Source organism: Ailuropoda melanoleuca, chromosome 3 (genome assembly GCF_002007445.2).
Source record: "Ailuropoda melanoleuca isolate Jingjing chromosome 3, ASM200744v2, whole genome shotgun sequence".
Lineage (NCBI taxonomy): Eukaryota > Metazoa > Chordata > Mammalia > Carnivora > Ursidae > Ailuropoda > Ailuropoda melanoleuca.
In genome coordinates this window covers 21,896,235-21,909,312 of record NC_048220.1, presented here as the reverse complement: position 1 = coordinate 21,909,312, position 13,078 = coordinate 21,896,235, and the positions used below count along the sequence as shown (strand labels likewise).

At 52.6% G+C, this 13,078-nt stretch overlaps 2 protein-coding genes across 2 annotated transcripts in view; one reads left to right on the top strand and one right to left on the bottom strand.

Moving 5' to 3' along the window:
• The window catches only part of SHROOM1 (shroom family member 1), a 7,441-nt gene extending 4,311 nt beyond the window's left edge, over positions 1–3,130 (top strand). The window contains exons 3-9 of the mRNA XM_034655734.1: positions 4–412; positions 505–560; positions 806–1,015; positions 1,214–1,786; positions 1,873–2,014; positions 2,125–2,397; positions 2,507–3,130. Of these exons, the coding sequence (XP_034511625.1) occupies positions 4–412; positions 505–560; positions 806–1,015; positions 1,214–1,786; positions 1,873–2,014; positions 2,125–2,397; positions 2,507–2,839 (1,996 nt within the window). The 3' untranslated portion in view covers positions 2,840–3,130. The remainder of the gene's footprint in view (positions 1–3; positions 413–504; positions 561–805; positions 1,016–1,213; positions 1,787–1,872; positions 2,015–2,124; positions 2,398–2,506) is intronic.
• A 4,254-nt stretch (positions 3,131–7,384) lies between these two features.
• Positions 7,385–11,888, bottom strand: SOWAHA (sosondowah ankyrin repeat domain family member A). The gene has a single exon (XM_019799465.2). The coding sequence runs from the start codon at positions 11,756–11,758 to the stop codon at positions 9,530–9,532; it is 2,229 nt and encodes a 742-aa protein (XP_019655024.2). The 5' UTR covers positions 11,759–11,888; the 3' UTR covers positions 7,385–9,529.
• Between the last annotated feature and the right edge of the window lie 1,190 nt (positions 11,889–13,078).

Genomic DNA, 13,078 nt, shown 5'->3' with positions numbered 1-13,078 from the left:
CAGCCACCCCGGCGGCGGCGGGGAAGCGGAGCCGACGCGCTCCGGGGCTCCCTCGAGGGGAACCGTTGGCCGGGGGCGCCTAGCCACCCAGCAGCGGAAGTGGTGCTTCTCCGAGCCAGGGAAGCTGGACTGCGTGGGTCGGGGCGGTGGATCTGCAGGGGAATGCTCGGGGGAGGCCGGCTCCGGTTCTAGCATTGCCAGGCCCGAGCCCCAGGAGCGTAGGGTGCTGGAAGAGTTCGAAGGTCACCGGAACAGACGGCTGCCTGAGACCCAGCCCCGAGGTGTAGAGGACCCAGAACCTCGATCCCTGAAGCTTGGTGATGCCTATAGGCCTTCTAGTCGGAGTCGGAGCGATTCAGGGGAAGTCTTGGCTCCCTGGCGAGGTCCAGGAGGGGTCATGCCCGTTGTCCAGGTGTGGAAGATAGGGGCTGCAGGCTTGGGGTGGGGGACATCTGGGAGACTGAAAACTTGAGCTACATTTCAAGCAACTGTTTGCCTTTCCAGGCTGTTCCCCAAGGAGCAGAATCCCCCAGACCATTGTTTCAGGCCAAACTTGCCAGGTGAGAGACATGGACCACTGTGGGACTGCAAGTTGGAGAAAAGCAGTTTTCATAGCTCTTGCCCAAGAAAGAGAGCGCCCCTCACCTACCCTCACTTTGAGCCTTCTAATTCTGTCTTTTGCAAACTACAACCACTACAGTCCCCCCACACCCACCCCAACCCCACTGTGTCTCTGCAGCACCCACTGCAGCACCAAGAGCTTCCTTCCTGGGCACTGTGGCCAGTGTGGGGTCCCTTCCTCCAGGTTCCTGACTCAGAAGGAAGCTGCAGCCGTGTGCCCCGCAGAGTATCCCCGGAGCAGCCCCACTGACTGGGAACAGAGGGTCTCAGAGACATGCATGGGGTCTGCCTGGCTCCCATCCCTTCCAGATGATGAGGTTTTCCTGGAAGAAGTCCCCCTGGTCGGAAGGAGATCACCTCCAGACACCCATGCCCCCCCAGGAAACCCACCCAGGTGAGTTGCCTCTTGCTTCCAAGCAGAGTGAGACATCCCCTTCCCGCACATATCAACAAAATGCTAGAGGGATGGGGAGCCCTCTCCTAGCTGGAGCCTGGGAGACTGGCTGGTAGGGACGGGGACAGGTGGCCCTTGGAGGCCAATGCTTATCTTTGGACAGAGCTTGTTCTGATTCAGTGTCTCTTCCACTCCCAGTGTCCATGTCTCTGACCAGCAGTATGGAACTGGCTCGGGCCAGAGGGCTGACCAGGCTACAGTTACCCCGGAGCACCCCCTCCATGAGCACCCAGAGACTGCAGGGGCAGATGACTGCTGGCAGAGGATAAATGGTTCAGTGGGTGTCTCTAAGACCATAAGCTATAGCTCCCCTGGGACTGCAAATGGCGACATCGCAACCTTTGACCCCAGTGGACTGCTGACCATTGACTCACTTGCAGCTGCAGAGAGCGACCCTCTCAAACCTCTCCCAGTTGATGCCCTGAGACCTCCAAGCAACAATACCCCTGGTGCTCCTGGCCATACTGCCCTGGCTTGGGGCACGGGCCAGCCTGGTTCCAGGCCAACATGGCCCAGTCCTCACCTTGAGGAGCTGGTTCAGGAGCTGGCCCGACTGGATCCCTCTATGAGTGACACTCTCACTTCCTGTCCCAGCCCAGAGCTGCCCCTGGACCTCCTAGATGGGCTCGTTCCTTTAGCAGAGGTCTGGGCTGCAATGAGGCCAGCCTGTGAGGAGGCTGGGAAGGAGGCTGGTGGTAGTCCTGAGCCAGGGTGAGTGACGGGCACCAGGGACTCGGGATTCTAAGTCCCTGCAGTCTGGGACAGGACAACCCAGGGAGCTCTGGCTTTGTCCCCAGGTTCTATCTATTTAGCTCCAGCCAGCTCCTGCCAACTTCTCAAGAGGATTCAAGGTTTGAAAACCATACCACCCACTCTGTGCCTGACCAGGCCTGTGGCCAGGGTCTCCCTGATCCAAATAACAGCATCCAAGCCAAGAAAGTGAGTGAGGAGGGGGTGGCGGCGATTGTGGGTGGCAAGAGCCCAGACTATGGGCTGAGGAGTGTGGCTGGGTCAAGCCTCACCTTTAAGTACCCACGCCTTCCCTGCAGATGGAGCTAGCCGACCTCCTCCAGAAGATGCTGCGGAACCTTCAGGCGGAGCAGGAGCAGCTGCACGGCGCGGCCCAGGCTTGGGCCAGGCGCGGGGCTGTTCTGGAGGCCGCGGTGAGCCAGGCCTGTGCTCCCCGCGACCTAGAGCGGTTCAGCAGGTTCATGGCCGACCTAGAGCGCGTGCTTGGCCTGCTGCTGCTGCTGGGCAGTCGCCTGGCCCGCGTGCGGCGCGCCCTGGCCCGGGCGGGCGCAGACAGCGACCCAGAAGAGCAGGTGACAGGGGTGGGGGCTGGGGAGAGCGGGGCGGGGAGGGGCCTGCCGGCGCGGTCCGGGAAAACGGCGGCACCCTGCCCTGCTCACGGCGGCTCTCCCTCGGCCGCAGGCCTCTCTGCGGCAGCGGCTCGGGCTCCTGCAGCGGCAGCGGGAAGACGCCAAGGAGCTGAAGGAGCACGTGGCGCGGCGCGAGCGGGCCCTACGCGAGGTGCTGGTGCGGGCCCTGCCCGCCGAGGAGCTGAGCGCCTATCGTGCCCTGCTGGCCGGCAAGGCCGCCGTCCTGGCCCAGCAGCGCAGCCTGGACGAGCGGGTCCGGCTCCTTCAGGACCAACTCGACGCTGTCAGGGGCGACCTTGGCCATCGCCCCCTGCCTCCCAGTTTGGCCTGGCCCCCAGAGACCCGTCTTCCAGATAAACCGCCCTTCCTTCCGCCCCTCGTCTAATTACAGGCGGTGGGGGTGGGAAGCACTGCCTCTGCCCCTCACCCCCATCACTGGGGGTGACTCTGGTTGATTTGGTGCTTTTCCCTTGCGGGGAGGGGGAAGACCCAGGTGGGATCTTCCCAGGATACTTCTAAGTATTTTCATGTAGCCTTACCCAAGTCTTGTGGATTATTTGGTTATTAATTTATGGATTTTTAAAACTGCAGTATTCCCCCCTTTTTGTGAGGAGAGAGGCTCTGTCTGCGTTGGTATTAGGCAGAGGAGACAAATCAGAGGAGCATCTCAACTTAATCTGCAAAATGGTCTTTTTTTCTTTTCTTAATAATTGATGCGAGAAGTGTGTCTGTCACCTGGAGTCTAGCCTGGGGGAGGAATCTTGTTTACAGACAACGGACATCAGCCTTGCCCGACTAGAGCAGAAGAGAGATTTGCTGGAGGACCTCAGTCAGGTCTGGGAATCCCTCAGAAGACTGGGATACAGGCTTGAAGCCAGGAGGGACCAAGGGGGATGCCAGGCCTTCTGACTGACTCTGCTGCCACCAGCAATCCCTACAGTTCTGGTGACTGCATCACTACCACAACGGCCGAGGCCTGACTAGCTGGCCCCAGGTCTCCGTTCCTGGTTTTTACCCAAGCCTCCAACCTCAAAAGTAGAAGTGGGGGTAACTGCTTCCCTTCAAGACTCAAGGGATAGGGAATTTCCCCATACACAAAATAGTTTCAGTTGCTTTGCTGCCTAAAAAGCTTGACAAATTCAGGGACATTTATTCCAAGACTCAGAAAGAATTATATTGTCAAAAATGAGTTTATCCAATATCTCCTTGGAAACCCCACCAGATCCACTGGGCTTGAGGAGGGCTGTTGGGCAGGGGAGCTGAAGGTGAAGGCGTGGGAGACCTGGAGACCCAGAATGGGGGGGTTGAGGACCTGGAGAGGCAGCTTTGCTTGTGTGCTAGAGAGGCTAACCTGGGGTGAGCTGGGGTTGGGAGTGGGGAGTTAGGTGCTGGTGTGGAATGAAATGGAGGACACACACTCCCCTCTGCGTCAGTCTTGTGTGCACAGAGTCAATGCTGAGTTCTCAAATATACATGTGAAAATGTGCTTTAGTATTTGTAGCTGCACACGCCAGGGCCCAGAACATTGTTCATGCAAATGTTGTGTATTTTTGGAAGTTGGGCACGTGAAAAGGCATGTGTATGTGTATTTAAAGCCAACTGACCCCAAAGTGAGAAATCTCTGCTTCTGGGCTTGTTTTCTGATGCGTATTGTCACTAAGTGTGACTGGTTGGGAATTTTAAATGGTCGTATTCATCCCAAAAGCATTAGTTACAACAGTCGGGCTATTGAGCACAGAACAATGCTAACATTGTGCCTCTTTATAAAAAACATATGGGGCTCCTGCTGAGGCAGTCCAGGGTTCTAACATTATGCTTTGCTTCTCTCCTTTGAACGCTTGTGGGAGGGGCCTCCAAGCCAAAGGCCTCAGCCTAGCAGGGCAACTTGCTTTGAGATAGTCTGGACGGAATAAATTTATTGCTGCCTTTTGCCCTGTACAGCACTCCCTGCATTCTCCCATTGTGATATTCTTAGAAAAACACTTAACGGTCATCAGTTAGGCCAATGGAAATTGTGTACTGTTCAGATAAAGCACTTCCAGCCCCGGATGGACTAGAGGAGCAGTGCCTGCCATGGTCCCGTTAAACTGCACTTTGGTTCTGTGCTGGGTTTTTCCACGGGGAATTATGAGGCTCCTGTGGTTGTCCTTACCAGATGGGGAGAGTAGGGCCACACCTCCTGTACCCATCCTTTCGTCTGGCCTCTGTGTTCTTCCTGCCCCATTTTATGTCCCTTCCACACTGTTATTCTGTCAGAGTGCAAGAATAAGCACCAAAGGTGTTCAGTATTGGCACCACAGACTTTTTTTTTTAAGATCTTTTATTTGTTAGAGAAAGCACGGGGAGAGGCAGAGGGAGAGGGAGAAGCGGACTCCCCCCATGAGCGGGGAGCCGCACAAGGGGCTGGATTCCAGGACCCCGAAATCATGACCTGAGCCTAAGGCAGACCATAACCCACTGAGCCACCCAGACTAAGACTTTTGATGGTGGTGCTTGGGCTGGCGCCAGAAGCCCGGTGACTTCCACCCGCCAGGACGCTGCCCGCAGAGGGCACTGTTCGCTCTGTGATGAATACTACCGACACTTGTCCGAGCCTCCTCCCCAGGCAGTAGGCCCTCTGGCCTAAAGCACCGGGGCTTTGCCTTCCCTGCAGAGCAGTGCTCCTTTAGCCTGAAGGCTGGATCTGAGCCTTTTTGCTTCTGTCGGAAAGATATTCTGGCCAGCCGGCCACTGGGAAGCTGGCTTGCTTTCCTTTGCCACCAGGCCTTGGTTGGAAAGTTGTTGGTTAATGAGAAGTGGGGAGGAGGGAAGCCGGGGGTGTTGATCTCGAGTATCAGTATCAAAAAGAGCCTTATTTAGTTTCCCGGGGTGGAAAAGAGGGTTTCATGGGTCTCCGTTGGGGTTTCTGCCTTCACCTCCTCAAGCATCCAGCGCCCGCGCCTGTTGGTTCCGCCTCCAGCCCCGCTGCCTGCGGCGCTGTCCTTTGGCTCTTTGCAGAGGGCAGGCTTCGGCTGGCGTTGTTGCTAGGCAACAGGCAGCCCCGCGGCCGCCTACCCCGCTCGCCTCGTCCCGCCCCCGCTGCTCCTCCTAATGTGGATTTAATTAGTGTATTTTTTACTTTCAGACTGTAAATTGCAAACCGAATAGGGAAGCGGCGTTCTGCGGCGCCCCAAACCGGCGCGCATTCTGTCTGGAACAGCCTGCTCGGCACACCACGTACCACCGCGAGCGGCGGCTGTAAACGTCAGGGATCCTCGCAGGAACAAATCGCGGTGCTGTTCATTCACATGTAAATCAGAAGCTTGGGTGGAAATTTAGGTCAAATGTGGTTGAGCCCCGCAGAGAGAAGAGGTGAAAGGGGAGTGTGGGGGCAGAAGGAAGAAAAGGTGGGCGCCGGCAACTGCTATGGAGCAATCCTCTCCAAGACCTCGCACGCACGCAGTATTACCGTCACAGTCTGGCTACGGGTCAGACCGGCAGGGTGGGTGTTTACCTGTTGTCGTTGAAACTTAAATCAGCACCACCTTCTCCCTAGGAAGGTTTTTTTTCCGTCTCTGGAGAAGACGTCTGGACATATCCCCACCCCCACTACACACACACACCCCTTGTTTCTCTGTCTCTACCTTTTTTCCACTTCTCTGCAGAAACACCTGATGCCGCCTGTGTTTCACAGGTTCAAGTCCAGAAGTGTGGCTGTTCTGGAAAGGTAAGGCTAGGACAGAGGTTCAAGGCAAAAAGCTATTTGGAGAGCACTAAAAAGTCTATTCATCAAACTATTCTAAAAGGCCAAATAATTTCCTCCACGAAAAGGCCAAAAGAGGCAGAGAATATGGGTTCTGAGTGGGCCCAGCTTTAGAACTGCGTTGAGCGCTTTCAGTCCAGCTGGCTGGATGACATCTGTTTAGGTCTGGAAGACAGTGGTAGGGATGCTAAGGGAGTGTGCATGAAGAAAGACGTTGTGATGTCTATTTTTAACTAAAGTGATATACAAAATGTGAGATAATCTCCCTTTGGTGGGAATACATTTTTCCCCAGCAGAGTCCATTGTTATTTATGTGTAAAAATACTAACATGGTTAAAGAATGGTGATCTTGTAAAGCAAAGCCACAGATGAGAGCTATTTGGTTTTGGAATGCAGCTAGATACCCCTATGGGACCAGCTGGGCACCCCTGGTAATATTTCAAGATGGTATTGCAGTTCCCAAGGAGCTCTACCTACTCCTTCCCTATGCTCTACCCTTCTCACAGCCTGTTGGATAGATAGTGCCAGTCTTACGGCCCGGCCCGTGGAGGAGGGAGATAGAGCTTGGAGAACAGGTGACTTGCCTAAGGTCATTAGATGAATAAGGGCTGCGATGAGACCACCTTGGTTTTCTGCGGCAGGACACTGTGATGGAAAAGAGCACCAGGAAGCCATCCTAGCTCTGATAGTTATAGCTGTGAAGCCTGGAGTTTCTGAAGTCATTTACAGTTTCTTGAGGCTTCTATTTCCTCACTTTAAATTCAAGATACTAACAGGACATACCTTGCAAGGTTGAGGTTAATACCTGCATAGTGGTTAAAACTGTGCCTGGCCCTTAATAAACACAGGCTGTATGTGCACCAGCCATATCCTGGTCTCCATTAGATAAGTGAGACACATTCTAGAACAACCTCCAACCTCCTTTAAAGGAAGTATAAACCTTTATTTAAAAGCTTGCTCTGGATGACTCATACACATCTATATAACAATTAACTTCTCCCCCATTAAAAGGAGTGATTCTCTTCCCCGTGACAATTCTAGCCAGCTAAACTGCCTTAACGTGTGACAATTCTAGCCAGCTAAACTGCCTTAACGTATAAGCAACTTTTTTTTTTTTGTCATTCGTTGAAAATACCCCTCACAGGTGTACCTCCTGCTAGACAATATATGGTTATTGAAAACTTTCCACATGCATATCAAAGTATAATTTCCTACTGACTTATAGTTTCAGAAAGTCTTGACCTGCAAGGAAAAAACAGTGGTTTCTAACACCTAAGTTTTTGGCTTATTGCTCCTAGACTCTTGCCAAATGTTTTATTTCACTTGGAAGGCTTGCAGCTGGCCCTTCTGAAACACAAAGGTTCTTCTGGCAGTTTAAGTAACCCTCCTCTGATTTAAGTGTGTAATAGACATTGGTTAATGTTATTACTACTTTGCGGGTTTAGATTTTGTCTTTCTCAGGGCAGGTCATACCTGTGTTTGTGACCTTTGTTGTCCTGTTTCCGTCAAGCCTCTCTTTTACCATGGAAAACCTCTGACATTTTTTTCTGTGTTCTAGACCCTCAGCAGCTGAGATTGCTGTAATTATTGCCTCCCACAATTTTCCTGCAGAGGCAGATTTAATTTGCATTTTTAAATAATTTATGCAGCTTAGCTAGAGTTCCAGGCAAGGAAGGTGGGAAGGGTCAGATCAGGGCCTGCATTCATCTGTTGTTATTTTTTGGATGCTATATTCGTGTGTGGATGCAGCCTGCATTTAGCTGATCAATCCAAACACTTTCAATAATAAAACGCCTGGAAGAGGCAGAAGAGGATGAGGAGAAACTGAAGAAATTAAGTAGATAAAAAGAAAAGAAAAATAGAATAGCAAAAGCTGGAGAATGTTTAAGGGAAGTACATTATTACACAAGCAGGAACAAAATGGAAGACTTGTTTATTTCATTGCTTAAATCAAAACATTCCATTAAGGACGGCCTTAAATAATGTTGGAGGCCTCACTGATATATATATATAGAGAGAGGGGAGAACCCACACTCCCCTGTGCCACAAAAACTATTTGATATAACTAATGACATGCAAACATAATTTGCAAAAGCAAAGCATTGCCACAATATTTTAAAAACGCTGGTTAAGCAAATAGAGTCCCCATCTATAAAACAGAAAAAGAGCCATTATACTTACAATGTGTTGAACCTGGGACCTCTTGGTAAATAGCTACAAACCTTCTCAATTACAGATGGGAACAAAGGTCCAGAGAAGTTAGCCATCCCTCTAACATCACTGAGCAAAGAATTCTGCATTTGCTATTTTGGAATAATTTGTTTGCTTTCAGATGGCTTTTAAAGGTGGGTATAACATACTTTTTGTTTCTATAGAATTTTCATATAAAATAGTTGCTGTTTAAGTGTATCCACTTAACCAGTTATTTTTCTCCTATAATGCATTCACAGATAAATCACACTTAAAAAACTAATATTCATGCCAAATCAAAATAATCACCCACCAGTGCTGAAGACACTGTTTATATTTCATAAAGACAACCAGAAATCAAAAGTATTTGCTAAAATGTCTCTTTCCTCTCACTGTTAAATCATTCTCACTCCCAAGATGCACTTGTTTCCTAATATTGAGCATTCACAGTACAACTGAAATTAATTACATTCACAATGGTCACATTCTGTGCTCGAGTCTCTCTAGAATCTTGAGCGCCTAAAATGAGGTAGATAAACGTTTAAGGGTTTTGTTGGTTGGGACTAATTTCCTTTAGATACTGATCATCTGGGTTTTTTTTTAAATAGAATTCCAAAATACTTAGCAAAAGATTGAAAATGAGCGTTTTGCCTAAAAATGGAAAAATATAATTTCAAAAGGTTATTATGAAAGTTGTTTTACCTCATTTTAATTTAAAAACAGGATAAAAGCATCAGATTACAAAACCACTAGGTATCTTAAAGCTGACAAACAATCCAGCAGTACACAACATTTAAAGAGATGCTCACTCTAGTTCTGGCTTGGGAGGGTGTAGCTGCAGAGGCATCGGGTTAACTCATTAAGGGCCCTCAACTTTGATCCTAAAATTTGAGTCTCCAATGTTCAAGCCTGATTTCTGGAGCTCTTTATAGAAGGTTTCTCACTGAGATCTTGACTCCCATCTCCAGAGACAGGTCAAGCTTCAGGCAGAAGCTAGAGGCGTAGGCCCACCGGGGTTAAACAGGTTTCAGTGGACAAACTGATAACAGGATGAAGCCACAGGTGTTGAGCCGCTGTTCTGGGCAGGCTTAGACTGTGAGGGGCAGGCCAGGTGACATCAACCAAGCTGAGCTTCAGGGATCGTCAGGTTGTGGGGGGCAGGCTGGGCACTAAACCAGCCAAGGGCCCCGGAGTTGGTCGACGAGAGATTTCTGAAAAAGCCGGCAGGCCACTGCGAGTCTTAGTCTTTTTACGGGGAGCCATGGGCGAGGCACCCAAAAACTTGCTGAAGGAGCCCGACTTCCTCATGCCGCGAGCCAGGTCTTGGAGCATCAGGTCATCGGCCAGGACACCCAGAAACGCGCTGGTGGTGGAACTGAGGATGGTGGCGGCCACTTGCACTGGGCGCCGGGCCGCAAAAGTGCCACCACCAGCACCGGTGGCGTCGGCCTCGGTTGCGCCTCGAAGGCAGGGGTCGCCGAGCAGGCGGCGAAGCGCATACGAGGCGCTGGGCGGCAGATACTGGTAAGCACGCCGGCCGCTGTGGTCGCGCACGTGCACCTGCGCACCCAGGCGCACCACCAGCAGCACGGCGGCGTCCTCGTGGCCGTGCAGGGCGGCCAGGTGCAATGGCGTGTAGCCGCCATGCGAGCGTGCGTTCACGTCCACTGGCGCGCCCCCGCGCCGCGCGACCTCCACCAGCTGCAGCGCCATCTCGCGGTTGCCGCTCTTGGCGGCCCAATGCAGGGCCGTGAAGCCAGATATGAAGTCGCGCTTGGCCGCCAGGCCGCTGTCGCGCAGCAGCAGCCCGTGCAGTTGGTGGGTCCAGCAGCCCCCAGCCGCCCGCACTAGCCACTCGTGCTCGGTCGGCTCCAGGGGCACGGCGGACGGCGGCGGCGCAGCGGGCACTTCCTCCGTGTCCGGACTCAGCAGGCGCGGGCCTGCGCGCGACAGGCGCCTCAGGTGCGGGGAGCGGCCCGGGCCCAGGCTGAGGCCCAGGCCAGACTCTTCCACCGACAGCCGCCGCAGCAGCAGCGGGGAGCTCCGTGGGCTCGGCTCTTCCGACAGCTGCCGGCGCAGGCCCTGCTCCTCCGCCCGGATCCGGAGCGCGGCGGGGCCCGGGACGCAGCGCACAGGTAGCATGCAGGGCTTCGGCGGCGGCGCGTGCAGAGGGGGTGGGGGCGCTTCTTTCGTCGCCCCACTCCCGGGTTCCGGGGCTGGCGCCTCTGCGTGGGGCAAGGCCTCCACCGACGGCGACCTAGACGGCGGGGCCACGTCTGCAGAGAGTTCCTCGGGGGGTAGGGCTAGCTCAAAGGCTGGAATCTGGGGGTCGGAGAGCCCCCCTGATTGCTGGGCTGGACCTAACAACGGCTCCCCGGTCGGCTGAGTGGGCTCAGAGGCCGGAGCCTCGGGCGTGTCCTGTGGCTCTAATGGCGGGGCCGGATCCTCACGTGGCTCCGCCTGCGACGCCGCGGCCAGAGATGGAGCCCCCGGGCCAGCCGGTTCCACCTGTGAGACGGAAGTGATCTTCGACGGCAGGGCCGGTGCCTCGGGAGTGCCGGGGACGCACGAGGGCAGGGGCTCTGGTGCCTGCCTGGGCCGCAGCTTCTTCTTCAGCACCACGAACTTGACGCCGTCGAGCTCCTTCACCACCGCCACGTCGTTGACGAATTGCTTGAAGCGGTCCCTGCGGGCGGCGCGGCCGCGCGGGTCGCCCGCATCCAGCAGGGGTTTGAAGCGGCTCAGCAGATCCGAGTTGCGCACCTTGCCGCCGTGCTCCTGCAGGAAGCCCAGCACGGCCGCCTGGCTCACCCCGGCGGCGGCGGCGGCGGCCGCAGCGGCTAGCGCCATGGTCAGTCCAGCCCCGCAGGGGAGCCGAGGCCGCCCCTTCCCAACACCCCCTACCCCCTCGGTTCCCGGCTGCCGGGGCAGGTGCACGTCTCCGCGTCCGCTGGGACGAGCTGAAGCGGGGATTCCGGGAGCGGGGTCCTCCTCGGCCAGGCTCACCTGATCGTTTTCACCGAGGCGGCACGGGTGTGTCCCTGAAGCTGGACCTTGGTCACGCCCGCTCCGTGGAGCCCGGGTGTCTCCCGGTGGAAGGTTCGGGGGGCCGCATCGTGCGCCCACCGCCTCCGCCCCGCGGGGACCCCAGCCTTTGGGGTAGGTTTCTGCCTTTGTATTGTGTCCAATGGGCGCCAGGCTCCATCCCCCGTGCTCGGTGCTCGCCTTACAGGTGACAGCTGCCACCAGGGCCGCGGAGGGAGTGGGGGAGCGGAAATTACCCACCGCCCCCCTCCCCCACCCGGGAATTAAAGGCGCAGTGCCATACTTGAGCTGGCTCGGGGTTGCTAGGTGGGTGTGTTCCCCAGGCATTACGCGGTCCACCGGGAGAGGCAAAATTTTTTATTTCTTTAAGGAATAGTTCATCACCACGAAATACCGGGAGATTATTTAAAAGCAATAATTTATTTAAAGAACATCAATACCTTTCCCATTGTCAACTGCGTTTCACAAGAAAAACAGCTTCTTGCAATTTGCGGCAAAGGCGATTCGCTGCGCATGGCAATGTATGTTACCGGAGGTTTAGAAGAGATGTTTTAAAAAGCGGTTGTGTCATGATAAAATAGTACATTTTCACATGGAATTTTGAAAATAAAACCACAGAAAAACACAAAGAAGGAGAAATATCACTTGAAGTCACCATTAACATTTTGAAATATTTTTCTTCTCCTCCCCATACACATGTGTATGCATGTTTTTGTTTTAAAATAAGAAAGTGAAATTGTAATCATGCTTTATTTTAAAAACTTCGTTTAATCCATAAATATTTATCAAGTGCCTAGTTTGTGCCAATACCTTTTCAGGCTGTAATACACCAGTTAGCAAGACAGGTAAAAGCCCCTAACCTAGTGGAGATCACATGGCTGGGGGGGTGGGGAGTGGGACAGAAATAATATGGTGAAACTGAAAATTGTATAATATGCTAGATCAATACTATGGAGAAAATAAAACAGAGGAGGGGCAGATTGTAATTTTGCACCCTATATTCAGGGTCCCACTCATTTGAAGGTCCCAATTACATAAGGACTTGAAGAGATCAGGTACTTATGCAGCTAGGTAGGAGAGGAAGCTTTTTGGCTGAGTAAACCACCAGGACAAAAAAAAATGGGATCAGTTTCTTAAATCTACAAACACCATACTACAAGTATATAACCAGAGGTACTATTTCTTCATAGTTAAAGAGAACAAGCCTGGAGTCAAAATTGCATGCTTGAATCATAGCTCTACCTTGGACTACTTGATTGACCTCTCCGTGCCTCAGTTTTCTTACCTGTAAAGTGGGGATGTTAATAATAATGCTTACCTCATCAGGTTTTTGTGAGGCTTAAGTGAGAAAATAAACAGAAGAGACTTAAAACAATGCTTGGCCCACAGTAAACATTCAAATTATTATTGGTTGTATAGCAACTACTATACCATTAATAGTGACCCAAAGAACAAAGAACAGGGAAATGTGAAAGGCCATCCTTTCCCAATCCCATTTCCCAGGGCAATTTCTGTCTTTAGTCCTGTTTCCAGGATGCATATGATTTAATCTTTTCTCTCCCACTTTATATCATGACAATATCCTTTAAAAATATATGATTTTTACTATATCATCAAATAAATGTACTAGTATTATACTTTACTTGT

What these genes read in the sequence shown, in the direction of transcription:
- SOWAHA (XM_019799465.2), bottom strand. Translation starts at nt 11,758, where the DNA reads ATGCCTGGGGAACACACCCACCTAGCAACCCCGAGCCAGCTCAAGTAT.